This window comes from Solea senegalensis, linkage group LG17 (assembly GCF_019176455.1).
Source record: "Solea senegalensis isolate Sse05_10M linkage group LG17, IFAPA_SoseM_1, whole genome shotgun sequence".
In the NCBI taxonomy this organism is placed as follows: Eukaryota; Metazoa; Chordata; class Actinopteri; order Pleuronectiformes; family Soleidae; genus Solea; species Solea senegalensis.
Window position 1 is genome coordinate 17,799,937 of NC_058037.1, and position 22,123 is coordinate 17,822,059.

Genomic DNA, 22,123 nt, shown 5'->3' on the forward strand with positions numbered 1-22,123 from the left:
TTTGATTTTTATTACTGTATTTTATTACTGTATTTATACGTTACTAATGCTATTAAATTATCCTTATCTTATCCATTGCGAGTGTCATTGTTAAGGCAGTAGCACCAGTAAATCACCAATAGGTGTCAGCATTGCTATGTAAACAGAGCAAATAAGATAAATGTTGTAAGCTATTGCATTTTGCAGAAGAATTAATTTAATTAATTAATTAAATGTGTTGTTTAAATAGTTAAGTAGTCAAATATACAAAGACCAATACAATTTGCAGTAAGAGAAACTGTGGTAAAGAGGTTTATTTTCATGGACAAGCATCACCTCTCTTCCATTTTCTGGTATTCAGCTCCTGGTCTGGACTGTTCAGCAGTTTTCTCCACTGGTCTGGATGTTTCTCTGGATGGTGTACTGTGCAGTGTTGTTTTTGGAAGCCATTCTAGATTTAGTCTTAGTTTTAGCCTTTTGGACTAAAACGCTTATTAGTTTTAATCACGTTTCAGTCATTTCTATAGTGCACTGTCACACATAAGTTTGACTTGAAATTTCTTTCCTAGTTTGCGTTTGCGTTAATCCGGCTCTGGCTCTATCCAGTTCTTATCATATTTGCATGGTGGTGACTTAAGCGTACTTGAACAAGTAGGGAGGTCCTTATGTGTGCAGGTGAAGAGTAGTTCATAATCCATCAATCCTACCACTTTATCCTCCACCGGATTGGCACAGCCAGGGGGTGCTGTGCCAAACCCCCCCCCCCAGCTGACATAGGGTGACACTGTTCACCAGTCCATCGCAGGGCCACACATACAGACAAACAGACAATTCACTCTCGCATTCACACCTATGGCCAATTTAGCACCATGCATGTTTTTGGACTGTGGGTAGAAGTGGGAGAACCACCACGCACACAAAGGGAGAACATACAACAAAGGCCCTTGTTCCAACTCTTGCTGCAAAGGCAAGAGTGCTAACCACTACACCAACTGTGTGACCCTAGTTCTTAATCCGTCTGTATTAATATAATTGATAATGTAACATTATAGTGTGACATGTGTGTCAATAATTGTCATGCACAGGTGACTCTGCGTGGTGGGAGGGGGCCCAAATTTTGCTTAGGGCCCCCTAAAGGCCTGGGCGATGCCCCGTGTTGTAGTCCACTTCCCGCATGTGTTTCACTTGATGCGAACAGAGACCTTTTAGGCGGACTAGAGTTCAGTTGCACAGTCACACATTCCCAAATGAACCGGACTTTCCAAGCAAACCAACTAGGATTCGATTTAGAAGGGCTGCTGTGAATGAACCATTACACACCACAGATACCCATAATTACTTTCATTAATTGCATCATATGTGTGATCTGTTCAACATGTAGTTAGACTAATATGTCTTGTCTCTTTGCAACTCAATGATTCACGTTTTTCTCTTTATGCACTTGTCTCAAGAAGTGGATGTGCAATAAGTAGACTTGTAGTCAAGACCACCTAAACCAAGACCAAGACAATAGCAAGACCAGAGGGTATCGAGATCAAGGCAAGACCAAGAAACAACACTGAGACCGAGACCAAAAACAAAAACAGACTAGTGTTGAAGTTACACCATAACTTGCCCAAACTGAAGAACAGCAGCATACTGGGGTTCAGCCGCAGCTTACATTCAATACATATTAGAAAGTATTATTTCTACCCTAGGCAGAGTTTATGTCATGTGAGCTCACTCACTGGCTGAGATAAACTATGACGGCTGTTACTGTCTCGAGACCACTTTTACATGGTCTCGAGACATACTGCTCTTGCAATAAGTGTATGAAATCCTATAGTAGGGTTTACCTAAGTGACATAAAATGACCAGTGTTGGGGAGTAACGAATGACATGTAATGTCAGTCATCATCTAACCGCTTTATCCTCCACCAGAGGGTCGCGGGGTGTGCTGTGCCAATCTCAGCTACATCGGGCGATAGGCGGGGTACACCCTGGACAGTTCGCCAGTCCATCGCAGGGCCACACACAACTAGAGACAAACAACCATTCACTCTTACACTCACTCCTATGGTCAATTTAGAGTGTCCAATTTACCCAATCCCCACATTGCATGTTTTTGGACTGTGGGAGGAAGCCGGAGTACCCGGAGAGAACCCATGCACACACGGGGAGAACATGCAAACTCCATGCAGAAAGGCCCTTGTTCCAACCGGGGCTCGAACCCGGGTCTTCTCGCTGCAAGGCGAGAGTGCTAACCACTGTGTGGCCCATCACATGTAATGACGTTACGTAAATTATTACAAGATTTCCGTAATTGTAATCCATTACATTACTGGGAGAAAATGTTAAATGTTAAATTAAATTACAGTTGCTTTTGGAAATTTCTATGATTAATTTTAAAAATCGCTGCAAAAGCTCGGATTTGTCAAATAGTTTTTTCACATCAACATCCTCCCTCTAAAGCCAAAACGTGCTCTCTTGGAGGCGCACAATACGTTCCTAGGTTGGAAATACAAAAAACACTTCCTGCAGACAGAAGATAAGCGGCCAAACATTATAGTACAATGCAAAGAGTGTTTGCCGGCAGTGAAGGTGCCGTCGACACAGAGACAGCCAATGTTGAACCGGAGGACACATCTAAAGCTATGTAGCCTACTATAGCTGTAACTGCAAGCGCTCACATACAATAGCATTGGGAAGAAGTGCCAACCTTCTGTGTGACTTTTCATGCCTCTTCCATGCATGCAGGTTAAATGACAAATATGTGGTTAATTCCGAAATAAATATGTATGGTTTTAATCCACTTTTAAATTAAGAAAAGTAATCAAAATGTAATAAAATGTAATTCGTTATATTACTTACTGAGAAAGTACACTACTATTACATTTTCAACAGGGTTAGGGTTAGCGTGACATTTTTGCTCCATGGACTTTGGTGTGGGAGTGTGAGTGGTAAACATACTTCAGTTTCTAGTCAGTCACTGAGATAAAGCAGGAAACATTTTCTTAAATGACTTCATTAGGCAAGGCTTTTATTAAATGGCTCAAATCTGTTTTCTGTTTGCTGTTACGTGAGCACACACTGGCTGAAACAACATTACTTCACAATATTTACACAGTCACACACACAAAAATACACCTCCGTTTCTATGGTACCTTGCCTGACTGCCAGTGTGGTGGTGTAGACCAGAAACAGCAGGATGTAGTTGAGAAAGATCTGGAACACAGGAGTGTTAGCGTGGAAGTCATCAGCCAGATACTTGCTGGTCAGGCTGATGGCACAGATTAACAAGGACAGGACTTGGCCCAGGGCCAGGGTCACCAGCAGGTCCCTGCAGAGGATAAAAGATATTATCACTCTTTTATCTTACACCATATCAAGTCAGTGTACATAAACACACACCATTCACTCTGAAATCCCACTGTTTTTCTGTCCACTGGAAGGCAGTGGAAACACAGTGAACAACACACTGGCATGTGGTCAGCTTTAAAAAAAAGAAAAAAAGAAAAAAATGATGACGTGTTTAACTTGGACTGTGCTGAACAAGCAACATGATGGTTTGGTTATGGGTGCTGTTTGATGGAAGACGTGGTCTTAAACAGGAAGACTTCACTGACAATACACCAGTGGTTCATATGGATATTATATATACAGCATGATATTTCTTCCGACTCTACGTCGACTAAGACGACAAAAAAAAACAAAAAAAAACTTGTACATCGCACTTATGACTAGCACTTCATAGTTTGATCTACTTGAAGCTCTTACTTACTTCTAGCTCTTATTTGTACCCAAATGTTTAAATGTACTTTTGTAAGTCGCTTTGGATAAAGCGACTTACATTACATTACATTGTAATGTAATGTAATGTAATGAGACAAAATATGGTCTTAAATTTTGAAGATATCACTTTTCCTGGTTGTAAAGACTGTTGCATTGATAATCATCACATTTATTTCGCAAGAAATTTGTGAAATACAAAAATTATAAAAAAAAGAAAATTAAAAAATTTGACAGAATGTTATTAAAAAAATATCACTTGAATTCTACCATATTTATAGTCAGTTTTATTGTAACACATGTATAATATACATTTACTCCTGCAATGTCCCTCAGCCTCCTTGTTGCTGGTTTTGCCATGGCTGGGCACATACATAAATAAACCAGGTGTTATCTGAAATGAAAGGTGTTTTAAGGATATAATACAGATCATAAACAGAATATATACACTAAATGGTCAATATCATTTTATTATGAAATTCCCTCTTATTTTGAAGTATTTTTTGTCCCTTGTCGGTGTGCACTTTCCTTTTCCCCTCTGTGATTACCCCACCCCGTTTCACCTGTGTCTCGTTCGTCTCAGCTGTTCGTCATCTCCCTAATTCCTCAGTGTATTTAACCGCTCCCTCTCCCTTTGTCTGGTCCCCTGCTTTCACATGGATCTCGCGCCGCCGGCATTTGTCGTCTATTTGAGGATCTGCGTGTGTGTTTTTTGTGTCTGTTGAAAATAAAGATTTTTTTTTTTACCATTCGTTCTGCATCTGGGTCCAGTCTTTATGTCTTTAGTCACACCTGTTAAGTACTAAGTTCAGGTTTTGGGCTCTGTCTCGCATTGCTAATGAAGGCCAACCTTTATCAAGACATTTTGGACAATGCTATGCTTCCAACTTTGTATCAGTGTCCCAGTGGACAAAGCAAAGACTACAAAGACATGGTTTGACTTTGAGTTAGGTGCGCTCAGCACACAGTGCCCTATGTTTTCAGGCTATTTACAGATAAACTTAAGATAAAATACAATTAAATAAAACCGCTTATTAATAAAATACACAATAGCGGAAAGGGAGGGCTATAGATTGAGAGTATTTTGTACAGCCAGAGTTAGGGTGGGAGTTTTTTTTAATAAGAGTTATTTAAATTTTTGTATCTAGATTTTTTATTTTCTTTTAAATAGTCTATTCATAGATAAAATAAAGAGTGAATTACATAAAAACTAAATAAAAAGGCTCATTAAAGGTGACATCGAATGCTTGTATCACTCATATTTGTTAGTTATGGAGGTCTACTTACATATATTAACTTGTTTTCGTGGTCACATATGTTAGTTATGGAGGTCTACTTACATATATTAACTTGTTTTCATGGTCACATATATGTTAGTTATGGAGGTCTACTTACATATATTAACTTTTTTTCATGGTCACATATATATGTTAGTTATGGAGGTCTACTTACATATATTAACTTGTTTTCATGGTCACATATATGTTAGTTATGGAGGTCTACTTACATATATTAACTTGTTTTCATGTGTGGTCACATGTTATGGAGGTCTACTTGCTATTAACTTGTTTTCTTATGGTCACATATAAGTATGTTAGGTTATGGAGGTCTACTTACATATATTAATCCTGAGCCATGGTCACATATATGTTAAGCTATGTGAGTGTCTACTTACATATATTAACTTGTTTTCATGGTCACATATATGTGCGTTATGGAGGTCTACTTACATATATTAACTTGTTTTCATGGTCACATATATATGTTAGTTATGGAGGTCTACTTACATATATTAAATTGTTTTCACGGTCACACATATATGTGAGTTATGGAGGTCTACTTACATATATTAACTTGTTTTCATGGTCACATATATGTTAGTTATGGAGGTCTACTTACATATATTAACTTGTTTTCATGGTCACGTATATATTAGTTATGGAGGTCTACTTACATATATTAACTTGTTTTCATGGTCACATATATATTAGTTATGGAGGTCTACTTACATATATTAACTTGTTTTCATGGTCACATATATGTTAGTTATGGAGGTCTACTTACATATATTAACTTGTTTTCACGGTCACATATATGTTAGTTATGGAGGTCTACTTACATATATTAACTTGTTTTCATGGTCACATATATGTTAGTTATGGAGGTCTACTTACATATATAACTTGTTTTCATGGTCACATATATATGTTAGTTATGAGGTCTACTTACATATATTAACTTGTTTTCATGGTCACATATATATGTTAGTTATGGAGGTCTACTTACATATATTAACTTGTTTTCATGGTCACATATATATTGTTTTAGTTATGGAGGTCTACTTACATATATTAACTTGTTTTCATGGTCACATATATGTTAGTTATGGAGGTCTACTTACATATATTAACTTGTTTTCATGGTCACATATATATGTTAGTTATGAGGTCTACTTACATATATTAACTTGTTTTCATGGTCACATATATATGTTAGTTATGGAGGTCTACTTACATATATTAACTTGTTTTCATGGTCACATGGTTAACTTGTTTTCATGGTTATATGTTAGTTATGGAGGTCTACTTACATATATTAACTTGTTTTCATGGTCACATATATGTTAGTTATGGAGGTCTACTTACATATATTAACTTGTTTTCATGGTCACATATATGTTAGTTATGGAGGTCTACTTACATATATTAACTTGTTTTCATGGTCACATATATGTTAGTTATGGAGGTCTACTTACATATATTAACTTGTTTTCATGGTCACATATATGTTAGTTATGGAGGTCTACTTACATATATTTACTTGTTTTCATGATTAAAAACCTCCTAATCGCTGCAAACGAGCCAATCAAAATATCTCCTCACTGACGCTCTCGTCAGCCGCACTGTTTCAGACCAAAACCACACCCCCAGAACGTGGACTGTGTTGTGACTGGCCAGCCAACGAGAGCTTTCCCACTGTCCTGTGATTGGCCAGGTACCTGGAAGTGACGTAATTGGTAGGCCAGCTATCAGATACACAGCTCCCTCTCTGGCACGGTGGATGCTCTGCATCTTTGCAGCTACAACAAGAGTAGTTCTTCTTCTTCTGCGGTTGAATGTACGCAACCGGATGTGCCCGGACTCGTGCCGCACCAGGAGGCTCTACAATGGTGAGAGGAGTGGTGAGGTATACTGATGACATCATCAACCTACAGAAGTGCCGCTTCGCAGAGCCCAGGAAAACAGTGAAAGCCTATTTTCTCAGCAGTGGCTGAAATGTTTGTTCTGAAAGTTTAGGGTTTCATAAACGAGGTCATGAGTTTATCTAAAGCAACTTACGATGGAATTGAGTACAATGAGCCAGGAGCGGAATCGAACTTGCGACCATGATGTCTTTTGCAGATAGAGTACTGGTCTTAACCACTGAGCCACTCCACCCCATCCCGTCTTGTTGCAGAACAAGCAAGCTTTTTCTTCGCACTCTATTTTGTGTTTTCTGAAAACAGAGCACTCGTGTTTTCATACGCAGGTAAGAACTTTCTTTATTTTATTATTGATATAATAATTATTATTGATATAATACTCAAATGTACCTGTGTGTGTTATATTTTTGAAAATGTGAAATGTGATAAATTTTTTTTAAAGGGTAGAACTTACTTAAAACAAGATGCCTATTTAACAATACTGTTACACCTTAAATATTATGCACATTTTGTTTTCGCCCTTTTTATAGAACCAGCAAAAAAAATGAAAAAGACAAAAGGAAGAAGCTGTATGTACTTAATCACCACCATGGTATATCTCCGATGATGATGATGTTGACTTGGTGACTGTAAAAGACAAAAAGCCCCGTCCTGTTAGCACAAAAGATTTGTGATATTTTTTTTCTTTATTTTTAAAACAATATACTGTATATACAGTATATATATACATATGTATATATATGTATATATATATATATATAGTCTGCGCACCATTAGATTTGTTGTTTTAGCAATGCTGTAACGACAATAGAGGATAATTATTTCTATTTCACTTTACTAGAACACATCCAGAAAATATGTATGCAGATTTTTGTTGTTTAAAAAAAAAATCCTCTACAGGTGTCAAGTATTTAGCGTGATCTACCCTTACAATTGAACAATAACACGGCTCTGTTAATACTGGAGTGGAACCTTCATTAATATTACTGGTAAATCCTGAGTTTGGGGTTTATTCAAAACATGCATTTTGACATGTAGCATGAGCTCAACTCATTGACAGCTCGTTAATATATAAGAGCAGCTTTAAGTCGCTTCATTCCAAATTCCAATGATCACAGAATTTGACAGACAGAAAAAACAACAGAGCTGGTGGTGCCTGAACCATTTGCACAGTATTGTATATATATCATTTTCTTTTTCTTGTACCAACAGCCATCACCAGCATGTTCGAGGGGGACTAAAGAGTATACGCTTTTGCTCGCTGTTGAAATTCTTTGCAGAGAGGCAGAGAGGATACCACCCCCTGAAATACAGGCTACAGATAACGACACAGCAACACATCTGAGAAACCTTACGTCAACCCCGACACATGGTGGAGTGGCTCAGTTGTTAAGACCGTGGTTAAGACCGGTACCCTGTGTGCAAAAGACTTAATGGTTGCAAGTTCAATTCCCCCCCTGGCAGCTTATACTCAATTCCCTTATAAGTCGCTTTGGATAAAAGCATCTGCTAAATGCTGCTATGAACAAGTCTCAAAAAACAACATACGCCGAACATCTACATAGCACTCTGAACCATGCACACTGACAAGGTCTTTCATCACAGCACCCTGCATCTTTGATCTCAGATGATCATATGTGGCTGCATAGAGTATCCTTTTTGTTTATGTTTGTTGTTGTATCTGTATAAAACCTGTTTTATTTTCATTAAAGTTTCTCTTTTGTTTTAAGTATATTTTTATAATGTTTTATAATGTACAATGTAAGTACATATTATTGTGAGCTTATTATTTTATATGTCTGTGACACTTTATGTAAATGATGATATGTATAATAATTGAATTGTGAAAAAAATGTTACTTGAATATAACAAATGTCTTTTGTTTTTATTTTTCAAAATGATGATTGACATTGTACGCATGTAAAATCATAATCTTTACATACAGTGGGCTTTATTGTATTAACAAATCAACAAACCATAGCATCGTTGCAAACAAGATTAGTTTTAATTTTAATTACCAGAGCATAAGGTTTGTTATATGTGATGCAGACCGCATGTTGTTGTTGCAAGGTCATTTTGGACCTGTTTTCTAGAATAGGATACATCTACACAGTTTATCATTATGGATGGGAATTGATAAGAATTTAACGATTCCAATTCCATTATCCATATTGCTTATCGATCCGACTCCTTATCGATTCTCTTATCGATTCTCATTGGGTGAGAGAATTAGAAAATGTGTTTGTTTGTATTAACTCTCTTTATCTGATTTTCACATTAATTGGTCCAGACAAAAAAAAAAAGTTTGCCGCTGTCATTATGTGCCATAAAAACTAAAAACACAGACTGCTCGGTGACATTTGTTTATCCTCGCCTTGGTCATTTTATTCTTCCCTGTCTCTGTGAACAAGAGCAACTTAAAGGGGACATATTATGCTAAATCAACTTTTTAACCATTTCAATACTTATATTTGGGACTCTGGAGGCCCTACCAGTCGCCACAGTGTGGACCCCCTTAGTGTAAGTATAGGCGATAAAACACTCCATGTTGAATTCCCTGCACTTATGACGGCAGCATGCGCATTTCACCGCAAATGTTACCGCCCCACCAGTAAGTTTACTTGGAGAGCTCCACCTTAGCTCCACCTTGTCCCTGCAAGAGTGCAGGCGAGGGAGGAAGAGCGGTATTATGTCAACACGGAGGGACAAGTGTGCTGTTGGTGGCTGCACAGTGGAGTACAGTGTTTTACACAAACTTCCAGCCTCAGAGGATTTTGCTGCCATGTTGATATTGTCAGAGAACTAGTGGAGGGAGGGGGAGAGGAATGGAGCAGAGGGAACAGGAGCTGAGCGAGGGAGCGCTGTAAAGAGGACAAATCAGAAACCCCCGGAAGATGTGGGTGTGTGTTTGCCTGTGTCTCATTTGCATGTAAAGGGACCATGCACAAAACCGAGTGTTCTGAAAGGGGCGGTTTTGGCAGAGTTGAAAAGAAAATTACAATATACTAAGATATTAACACTTAGGCTATAAAAAAATAGTTAAAAATAGAATGTTGAATGTACATTATAGACAAAGTATGTACTTGAAATTTACAGAATAAATATGTATAGGTATATAGGAAAAATTTACAGTATATTGCACATGGAGTCTGGTAACGTGTGGTCTACTGCGAGCAGTGCTTGTTGTACAGTCTAACAGCTGCAGGAAGGAATGATGTGCGAGAACACTCCTTCAGACATTTAGGATGTTTCAGTCTGTTACTGAAGGAGCTGCTCGGTGCTGTGATTGTGTCCTGCAGGGGGTGGGAGAGATTGTCCATCAGAGATGATAGCTTTGTAGCCATTCTCCTCTCTCCCGCCACCTCCACTGCATCAAGGGGACATTCATGGACAGGGCTGGCTTTTTTAATCAGTCTGTCCAGCCTCTTCCTGTCCACAGCTGTGATACTACTGCCCCAGCAGACCACTCCATAAAAAATGGCTGATGCCACTACCGAGTCATAGAAGGTCTTAAGGAGTTCTCCCTGCACCCCAAAAGACCTTAGTCTCCTCAACAGGTAGAGTTTGCTCTGACCCTTCCTGTAGAGCGCAGCAGCATGGTCAGACCAGTCCAGTTTATTGTTTAAGTGAACACCCAGGTATTTGTAAGATGTTATCTCAATGTCCATGTCCTGGATGTTCACCGGTGTTGGAGGAGAGTGTCGTCTCCTGCGGAAATCCACCACCAGTTGATCTGGAGGCGGTCATCATCTGTGATGAGGCCGACAATTGCAGAGTCATCAGAGAACCTCTGCAGGTGACAGGAGGGGGAGCAGTAGGAGAAGTCTGCAATGTACAGGGTGAAGAGGAACGGACCCAGAACCGTTCTCTGTGGGGCCTCTGTACTGCAGACAGCCGTGTCGGATACACAATCCCGAGTCCTCACATACTGGGGTCGATCAGTCAAATAATCCACAATCCAGGATTTGAGGTGAGGATCCACTCCTGCCTGCTCCATCTTGTCTTTCAGAAGTGAACTAAACTTTCATTGTGTCTATTGAGCCATCACCAGGTGAGAAGTTTCACTGGCTACAGGGGAGTGGCCAACACAGCTGTAACTAATCAGCCCCTAATCAGCTTCACTGAAGTTTCACTGGCTACAGGGAGTGGCCACACAGCTGCAACCAATCAGCACCTAATCTGGTGTCTTTTAAAAAGCAGCACTCACTTTGAAGCGGCAGCTTCAGCGGCAGACTCTTCAGACGAAGACTCAGGAAGACAAAGACAAAGGAATCTAAACCGGAGTCTAACAAGGCTAAGTACCTGTCTGCAAGTGGTTTCTACCTCCATTCCTTTTCATGTTTCTTCTCAGAGATATTACAAACCTCACAATCACTCACAGCATCACCGTAACCTGTCCTCACTTATCTATCCCACCCACTCCACACACACCCAACACCTTGTTGCAGGGGGCCTGTGGAACTGCCAGTCAGCTACCCGCAAGACTGAGTTCATCTCTGGCTTTGCTACTGAGCAATGCCTGGACTTCCTTGCTCTCACTGAGACTTGGATAACACCCTCCAACACAGCCACCCCTGCGGCTCTCCTCCGCCCACTCTTTCTCCCACACACCCAGATCCACTGGAAGAGGTGGCGGGACAGGTCTGCTCATCAACCCCAACTGGACTTTCACTCTTTACCCACTGCCACACTTCTCTTCACAGTCGTTTGAATTTTATGCTGTAACTGTAACTCACCCAATAAAACTCATCATTGTTGTCATCTACCGTCCACCAGGCCCATTGGGACACTTCTTGGATGAACTAGATGTCCTCCTCTCAAACATCCCAGAAAATGGCCCATCGCTTGTTCTTCTTGGTGACTTCAACATCCAGTCAGAGAGGTCATCCGATCTACTTCTTCTACTTTCGTCTCTTTCTCTCTCACTTGCTCCTTCTCCACCAACTCACAGAGCTGGCAACCACCTTGACCTCATCTTCACCAGAAACTGCTCCACCTCCGACCTCAAGGTAACCCCACTTCATGTCTCTGATCATTTCTTCTTTTCCTACTCTCTCCCACTCTCCCAATCTGATGATCTCATCTCATCAGATTTTGCACTTGTCTGTCGTAACTTTCGCTCTCTCTCTCCCTCCTCTCTCTCCTCAACTGTTCAATCAGCACTTCCTTCAGCTGACTCCTTCTCCCTCATGCATCCCAACTCTGCCACAGACACCTTCCTCTCTACGCTGTCCTCCTCTCTTGACTCTCTCTGTCCACTTACTTCGAAAGTTTCGAAAGTCCTCCCCAGCCCCGTGGTTGTCTGACTCAGTGCGTGCTGAGAGAGCCACGATACGGACAGCAGAAAGGAAATGGAAGAAATCAAAACACCCTGATGATCTGCTTTCCTATCACTCTCTTCTCTCCACCTTCACTGCCTCTATCTCTGCAGCCAAACAATCTTTCTATCAGACTAAAATTCAATCCTCTTTCTCTAACTCCAAAAAACTTTTCTCTATCTTCTCTAACCTCCTTGATACCCCCACCCCCTCCTCCTTCCTCCCTTTTACCAATTCACTTTGTCAACTACTTCACAAAAAAGTAGATGACATTCATTCTTCTTCCTCAACCCCGCTTCCTGATCTCACCACTCTACCAACCACAAATTCTTCTTTCTCAACCCCACCTCCTGATCTCACCACTCTACCAACCACACATTCAGCTCCTTCTCTATCCTCTTTCTCCCCTCTATCTCATGATCAAGTTCTTTCCCTAATAACCTCTGCCCGCTCCACCTCCTGCCCCCTTGACCCTATCCCCTCTCACCTTCTTCAGTCTATTGCTTCTGATCTTCTTCCTTTCCTCACCCACCTCATTAACACATCTCTCTCATCTGGTTGCTTTCCGGACTCTCTTAAAGAGGCCAGAGTGACCCCCCTCCTTAAAAAACCCACCCTTGACCCGTCTGAAGTAAATAACTACAGACCTGTCTCTCTTCTTCCTTTTCTCTCCAAAACTCTGGAGCATACTATCTTTAATCAACTCTCATCCTACCTTCACCGGAACAACCTTCTCGATTCTCTTCAGTCTGGTTTTAAAGCAGGTCACTCGACCGAAAATGCACTTCTTGCTGTCACTGAGCAACTCCACACTGCCGGGGCTGACTCTCTCTCCTCTGTGCTCATCCTCTTGGACCTTTCTGCAGCGTTTGACACAGTTAACCACCAGATCCTTACTTCCTCCCTTCAAGAACTAGGTGTCTCAGGCTCTGCACTTACCCTACTCTCGTCCTATCTTCAAAACCGAACATACAGAGTAACCTGGAGAGGATCCGTGTCGGAACCCTGTCCTCTAGCTACTGGGGTCCCTCAGGGTTCTGTCTTGGGCCCTCTCCTCTTCTCTCTATACACCAACTCTCTTGGTTCTCCAATGGATTTTCCTATCACAGCTACGCCGATGACACCCAACTCATTCTCTCTTTTCCCAGCACATGTAGCAGAACGGCTCTCCGCTTGTCTGACCGACATCTCCCAGTGGATGTCTGACCATCACCTGAAACTCAATCTCGACAAGACTGAGTTTCTTTTTCTCCCAGGAAAGGGCTCTCCCACCACAGACCTAACCATCACCCTCGACAACTCTGTGGTAACTCCTTCTCACACTGCAAGGAACCAGTGAATCTTCTTCAGGTGTGTGTACCTCCCAGTGAATCTTCTTCAGGTGCGTGTAACTACCAGTGATTCTTCTTCAGGTGCGTGTGTACCCAGTGAATCTTCTTCAGGTGCGTGTACACTCCCAGTGATTCATCTTCGGGTGTGTACCTCCCAGTAAAATCTTCTTCAGGTCGCGTGTACCTACCAGTGATTCTTCTTCGGAGTGCGTGTACCTCCCAGTGAATCTTCTTCAGGTGTGTGTACCTCACGAAGTGATTCTTCTTCAGGTGCATGTGCCTGTACCAGTGAATCTTCTTCAGGTGGAGTGTACCTCCCAGTGAATCTTCTTCGGGTCGTGTGCCTGTACCTCCCAGTGAATCTTCTTCAGGTGCGTGTAACTGTACCTCCCAGTGAATCTTCAGGTGCGTGTACCTCACAGTGATTCTTCTTCAGGTGCGTGTACCTGTACCTCCCAGTGATTCTTCTTCAGGTGCGGGTACCTCTCAGTGAATCTTCTTCAGGTGCACGATTAAATTGGAGGTATTGAATGAAGACGTCTTCGTTCCTCCTTGCTTGTTTTTCAGTCAAGCAAAAGGGTAATTTTGTATCTGAAGGTGAGACTTTAAAATTGTTCCAAACCACGGACATAACTTAAAGTGGACATATTATACCCTATTTCCCCCATTAAAATAGTTCCCTGGTGTCCTAATGAACATGTCAGTGACATGCTTTGGTCAAAATACCATAAGGATGAAGCATCATAGCAGTTCAATAACCCTGCTAAACCCGCCCCTTTCAGAACGCTCGGTTTTCGTGCATGGTCCCTTTATATGAAAATAAGACACAGGCAAACACACACCCACTTCCAGGGGGTTTCTGATTTGTCCTCTTTACAACGCTCACTTGCTCAGCTTCTGTTCTCTCCGTTCCATTCCTCTCCCCCTCCCTCCATTAGTTCTCTGACAATATCAACATGGCAGCGTGCACAGAAAACAGCGAGAGTGCTGTCACAGGAAGAGACGTCCTACATAAGGATTGAACCGAACACTGTCCAACTGTAAATCTTTTTCACAGAGAGTGCATAAACTGCTGCTGTACTGCTGTGCATTCAGTTCCTTAAACACAGATTTTATAAAACGTCTTTCAACTGGAGGTTGTGGGTTCAGTTGTAGGCTCCACTAGTCTACATACCAACGTGTCTTTGGGCAAGACTGACATTGCTCTACACGGCTGAGTGTGTAAATGTGTGTGAAAGTGGTAGAAAATGAATGTATGCTGTATGAATGTGTGAGTGAATGGGTGAATGACAAAACTGTGGTGTAAAGCAGCTTTAAGTGTCATCAAGACAAGAAAAGTATATATATAAACACAGATCATAATATCAACCTCAGTTTTCTGTTCTTTTGTCTGATGTGACTGAGTCAGCTAACCCACACACACACACACACACACACACACACACGCACGCACACACCTTTTCTGTCATGGTTCTTAGCAGGACCAGTCGTCCTCCTCGAGACCAAAATCCTAATGAGGCAGGATGAATTGAGTTCAGGTTCAGAGTAAGTCATTAACTGGTTATGGTTTTAATTAGGATTAATGTTTGGTTTAGTCCAAACGAATGGAAGAAAATGCACATAATGCAAATAGCTGCACAAACCTGTGTGTGTGTGTGTGTGTGTTCTGAGGTGTGAGTGGGAGCATTCCTGCACCTTCCATCTCCTGCTGATGCTGAACAATGGCTGCTGTTCTGTCCCTGTCTCTGCTGCCTCATCCATCCTTTCACCACACACACACAAACACACACGTATGATGCTCGTGCAAACGAAAGCTGCTGACATCTGTTGCACAACATGCTTGGGTCCTCAGCAGCAGCAGCAGCAGCTGAATGTCAATCTCATGGCTCTGATGTTTTAGGTTGTGTATGAAACAGAATGTCTCCCCACACACACACACCGACCCTCTATCTGCGGCCGCTCTGCTCTGCTCATCATCCCCCTCTTACCTGGTTAACACCTTCCGGACCCGCTGGTACAGGCTGGGCGCCGGTGTGCCCGAGCCCCTGGGAGCGCTCTCCACCGTGGACACGACGGAGATCATCCTGCCACACGCTGAGCACAGATCAGCGCATTGTGCACTGAGGAGGAGCGGAGGAGGAGCGGAGGAGGGACCGGAGGAGGAACCGGAGGAGAAAGCAGAGGAGGAACAGGAGGAGGAACCGGAGTAGGAACCGGAGGAGGAGACGGCGCAGGCTCAGCGGTGACCGGTGCAGCTCTTTCCTGGTGATTGACTATGACATTCACAACCTGATCCTATGACTGATATGAAGATGCTGAAGTCACCACCAGATGGCGTCCTTCCACCCAGACATCCTCGTGAGGATGAAGACGTAATACCTACATGCACTAGTCCATATAATCACTCATTGAATAACTAATAATCACTAATTTTGTGGTTTCTTCTTATAATTCTACTACTAACAATAATAATAATAATAATAATAATAATAATTATTAGTATTGTTACCACTAGGACAATGGTCCATTATGTAAGAATGAGTGACATCTACAGGTGGGATTGCAGACTGCAGATCCCTCTGTTCATTTTTTTAATGCTTGTTGTTTTGTGTTTTAATTTGTGTTCGTGCTCTAAACTACAAATCAAATGAAATGTTTCTATTTCTTTTCTGTCTGAGGCAGACTGGACCGCCCACTCTGAGCCAGGTTCAATTGAAGATTTCTTTCCATTAAATGGAGTATTTTGTGTTTGTTCTCTGCATTACAAATGCAACTGAATGCCCTACCATTAATAGTCAGTACCAAATGATTGATGTATTTATTGATAGCCGTGTTTGTTTAAAACTGCACTGATGAACTTGTGTGTTTTAATGCTGAATACGAGCTGTGAGCAGGTAACGCTGTGTCAGTCTATACCAGTGCTTCCCAAAGACCCACACATTTGCTTTTGGGCCGCAAACAATTTGCTGAATTTAACCAACCTTTTAGACAAGTATGTTTTAAATTTTAAAAGTTTTAGTTGATTACCAAACATCTCTTAAATGTTTTGTTTAACAATTTAATCTTAGTTTGTACAGATTCAGCACACATTTGTAATCTTTATAAAGTGGGTCCACATATATAAAGTTTAGGAAACACTGGTCTACACCACAATCCATATGTGGTGTGGTAACTTTATCACACAGTGCAGCAGTCAGAGCCAGGTCAAGCCTGGAATCTGATCCTCTTTAATATCAGCACCATTGAACTATTGTCACTGTTTGATTCTTTCAGAGAACTGGCCATAGTTCAACTTTCCCTTTCAGCATAATTACAATTGACAAAATGTAATATTTTAAGAAATACTCTCAGGGCCATCCACTTATTTCACATGCATGAAGTGTGTGTGTGTGTGTGTGTGTGTGTGTGTCTGATGTTGGTTGTTCAGTCAAAATGGAGGACACTGCAGCAGCACTGGAGTATGGAAGAAAAAAACATAGGTTCTGATGCTCCAAACAGAAAAGAAGGATTATATGCAACCAAGAGATAACGGTCAGTGTGACCTTTCTTAAATGCAGACCCGTACGTTGCCTTGCTGCTCTGGGACAATGTGGCCTTTATCAAATACTGTCTTCGAACAGTCATGCCAGAAGACATTAAACTGTTCTCTATTCAGGAAAGCCAAATCTGAGTATTATCTAACTATCACAACAGAAAATTTGAATGATCCGAGAAAATTCTGGAGAGCAACACCATTGTAGAGTCAAAGACTCCATTACTGTTCATGATAAGGTTGAAATGTTAAACTGTTTTGATGAGCATTTTATTTCTTCTGGGTTCTTGTTCAATTCTGCCACACATTCTGTAGTGAAATCTGCAAATTTGGGTAACAATGATAGCGATGTACACCACACTTTCAATCTTACCCCTTTTGCTGAGGTTCACAAAGCCTTAAAGCATTTGAACCCTAGAAAACTGTCTGGTCCGGATCACTTGCATTAGCAGCAGACTTAATAGCCGAACCATTGACACATCTTTTTAATCTGTCATTGGCTTCAAACAAAATCCCTAAGAGCTGGAAGGCTGCTTACATTCTACCCTTACTTAAAGGAGGGGATCCAAAAATTGTAATAATTACAGACCACTTTCAAACCTCTCAGTGTTATCAAAAGTGCTGGAATCCCTGGTTAGTGAGCAGGTTAAAGATTATGTCCATAGTCATCAAATACTATCTGTATATCAATCAGGGTTCCGAAAAAATCATTGTACCACTACTGCTGCCATGAAAGTTTTAAATGACATCATAGAAGCTCTATCTAAAGTGTTTGATACTGTGGACCATCACATTCTGATACAGCAACTTATTTTTTCTGCTCATACTGTGGGATGGTTTGTCAACTACCTCACTGACAGAACTCAGGCTACTCAGTTTGATGGATTTACTTCTGGGATACTGACAGTGCGTAAGGGAGTTCCCCAGGGTTCAGTTCTGGGACAGCTTTTATTTACTTTGTATAATAGCCTTGGACAAAATATCCCAAATGGAGCTTTCCATTTCTATGGGATGATCTTCGCTCAATAAGGCTTTTGCGTACATGCAACATGCTTTTGATCAAGTGCAGGCTCAGCTTTGTCAACTGAAGCTTGTTCTCAATGCTGATAAAACCAAACTTATGATATTCTCAATCTCCAAAAAGATTCTGTTAAATCAGAATACTTTAACCTCCCAAGGTAATGCAATTGAGGTTGTGTATGTACAAATACTTGGGATTTATAATTGATGACCACATCTCTTTTAAACTCTAAAAACTTTACTTTTAGGAATAAATCATGTTTTTCTCTTGAGGCTAGACGACGACTAGTCGAAGCTACCTTTTTGCCGGTAGTGATGTGTCGTTCGTGAACGTTTCGTTCAAAATGAACTAATCTTTTATATGACTCTGGAGTAATGAGTCATCTCAGTGAGTGACTCGTTCATTTTCATGCAGTACCTTCCTTCGCCACATGGCAGACAACTGCATAAATTCAGTCAGCAGAACAGGAAACAGAAATGATTAGTTCAGGACTGACTCAAACGAGTGGTTTGTTCGTTCAGCTACCTAGTCACTGTCGTGCTGTTAAACAATAATGGCAGAGTGGATACAGGACACAAGTCACTTAATTGTGGTGTGTATTTCATATGGTTTAAATAGGTTGTGGCATTTAGTTTATTATACTTTGTCAGCTGAAGCAAACCATGTTAAGTGTTTGAGAACCGCTGTCTTTTTTTACAACGCTCACAAGAGGGATACAGCACACACCGTTGTAAAAATGAACGATATGAACGAAATGACTCAAAAAAAGATTAGTTCAATTTACTGTCCGAGAGTAAAAGATCCGAGTCAGTAAGAAGAGTCGAACTTCCCATCACTATTTGCCTGTTCTTGATTATGATGATCTGTTGTACATTTATGCATCAGCTCACTGTCTACATATGTTGGACACTGTATATCATGGAGCCTTGAGGTTCATTACAAACAGCAGAGCCTGAACTCATCACTGTACACTGTACTCAAGAGTAAACTGGCCTTCTCTTTTTATGCAACGACTTAGTCATTGGTATGTTTCTATCTATAAGGCGATTTTAGGTAAACTCCCTTGTTATTTGTCATTGTATATGTCCCAAAAATGTGTCCCCCATGCGGTAAGGTCTCAGGACATGGTGCTTATGACTGTTCCTCAAGCTTGTACAGAGCTGGGTAAAACAGCTTTTAAGTTTTTTGCACCATCTTCATGGAATAAGCTGCAGAAGCAGCTCAAGCTTCATGATCTAGTAACTCTTAACGAATGAGTTTAAAGTCGGACTCCATCGGACTTTTACTACTGCACTTAATATTGAACTTGTATTTTGTATTGTGTTTTATTGTTTAACTGCGTTCTACTGTCCATCTTGGCCAGGTCCATCTTCTAAAAGAGATTTTAATCTCAATGAGACTAACCTGGTTAAATAAAGGATAAATAAATAAATAAAAAGTAAGGTTTCATAATGTTCCGCAGGTGGAAGAAGGCTGTTCTGGAAATTAGTTTTATGTGTGAATCAAATGACATTTCCTGGTTAAAAGTAACTCCAAGGTTCCTCACAGTGGAACTGGAAGCCAGAGATCTATAGGGGAGAAACTGTCTAACTGTGCACCTGGTGCTTCTAAAGCTCTTGTACTAGAAGATGAGTCAGTCCCAATATGAGGGAGGAGATGATCCATTTTTTCTCTAATTGATGTTATTTTATTCACAAAGACGTTGATAAAGTCATCACTGCTCAGTGTTAAAGGAATAGATGGTTCAGTGGAGCTGTGGCTCTGTGTCAGCCTGGCTACAGTGCTGAAAAGAAATCTATGATTATTCTTATTTTCTTCAATTAGAGAAGAATAATAGGCAACTCTAGCTTTGTGTAGGGCTTTTTTGTAAGCTACAAAACCATCTTTCCAGGCTATATGAAGTTCCTCTAGGTTACTGGAACGCCATTTTCTTTCTAATCTACGTAACGTCTGTTTAAGAGCACGAGTATTGGAGTTAAACCATGGTGCTCGTCTCATCTGATTCACCACTTTCTTTTTCAGAGGGGCAACACGATCTAATGTAGTACGCAGTGAGGCTGCTGTACTATCAACAAGGTTATCTATGAGGGCGGGAGTAAAATCACAAAAGGTACCTTCAGATGTACTGACATATGGCACCGAGTTAAATAAAGGTTGCACTGTCTCTTTGAATGTATTCATATTATTATCAGACAGGCACCGGCTGTAGCTGTATTTCTTATTTATGTTATTGTAGTTCATTATTGAACAGTTAAATGTGAGTAAATAATGATCAGTAAGGAGAGGGTTTTGAGGAACTATGTTTAAATTATCAATATCAATACCATAAGTTAAAACAAGGTCGAGGGTGTGATTAAGGCAATGAGTTGGTTTATTAACGTGTTGAATAAAACCTATTGATTCCAACAGCGAGTTAAATGCGCAGCTAAGACTATCACGGTCAACATCTACATGGATGTTGAAATCCCCTACAATTATGATTTGATCTGTTTTAAGCATTAACTCAGATAAGAACTCAGAGAACTCTGATAGGAACTCTGAATAAGGTGCAGGTGGACGATAAACTGTGACTATTATAATTGGTTTCTGTGATTTACAACTCGGATGAGATAGATTAAGAATAAGGCAGTTACACAGAATAAATCAATACAATTGTCGGAGATAAGATCATTTATTAAAACAGATTTTGAGGAGAGAGACCTTATATTTAATAATCCACATTTAAAAGTGGTATTATTTGACTCTATTTTATTGTTGGTATTAATCTTTATTAAGTTAGAATATCTAACTCCTCTTCTGTTTGTTATTGATTTATTTACTTTATTTACTTTAGTTTTTACTTTAGTAGGTCGAGGGGCAGACACAGTCTCTATGGGGTATTTAATAGGTGACTGCTCGAAAAGAAGCACAGAGAAGCATGAAAGACTGCAACTCTGTGTCATGGTCTCAACTCTGGATTGTCATGGGTTTCTAATAAAATGCCCTCAGCTGCTAGATAAGAGAGCTGCTCCATCCAAAGTGGGATGGACACCGTCTCTCCTCATGAGACCAGGTTTCCCCCAGAAGTTTTGCCAGTTATCTAAAAACCCAATGTTATTATACCACCTCGACAGCCAGCGATTGAATGACGACATGCGGCTATACATGTAACACTGGTTACATTGGGCAAAGGACCAGAGAAGATTACGTTATCAGACATAGATTGTCCACCAAATGACTAGCAGTTCCTCACGCACTCGGTCTAATCTTCACTGATGTGTGTTGTTCCAGAGGGATTTCTCTCTCTCAGATTGTTCATTTCCAGAGGCCACAAAAGTACAAAGAATCCATTATTTAACAAGAAAAAGCATAGGTTAGTGAAAGGTTATGCCATGTCACCTTGTTTGATCTTTAATCATCTTGCTTTAGAGCTGTTGTGTGCACACCTCAGGGACAGCTGGACATCAGAATGCTGCTTTTTCATGTAGTTCACTGCATTAACCTCAGGGATGACAGTTACCAGCCAGACAACAGACTGCACAGTATACACCAAATAAATGTGGTTGAAAATCTTCTCTCTGGTCAACACAGAGAAAAATAACTTCCAAAACCGATCAGTCAAAGTCCACCAAATGACTCTCATTCTGCACTGGAGAGGGAGCTGCTGCTCGACTGCTGCTGCGACACCAGTGTTTGAAATGAGAACATTTTAATTTAGTGATGGAGGCAGCAGTGGATCGACAACTCCTGGGTGCTGTGATGTTAAAATCACTGATTTTCTCTATGGACTTTGGTGTGGGAGGACACTTTATAAACTTCACTCTCCATCCAGAAAAAGACATATTGTCAGTATATCACGGATATTTTGTTTGTTTTTTCCTTGTGTCATGTCTTCAGTGACAGTGAGCTTTTGTGTCTCAGGCTGCTTCTCATACAACCACACTTCAAAAACCCTCAACATTGTTCTACATTGAACAAATATGACTACGGTAA

At 40.7% G+C, this 22,123-nt stretch overlaps 1 protein-coding gene across 1 annotated transcript in view; it reads right to left on the reverse strand.

The window, feature by feature from the left end:
- Window positions 1-15,770, reverse strand: part of slc35f1 (solute carrier family 35 member F1) — a 64,386-nt gene extending 48,616 nt beyond the window's left edge. The window contains exons 1-2 of the mRNA XM_044049120.1: window positions 15,587-15,770; window positions 3,123-3,298 (exon numbers count right to left, since the gene is read on the reverse strand). Of these exons, the coding sequence (XP_043905055.1) occupies window positions 3,123-3,298; window positions 15,587-15,681 (271 nt within the window). The 5' untranslated portion in view covers window positions 15,682-15,770. The remainder of the gene's footprint in view (window positions 1-3,122; window positions 3,299-15,586) is intronic.
- Between the last annotated feature and the right edge of the window lie 6,353 nt (window positions 15,771-22,123).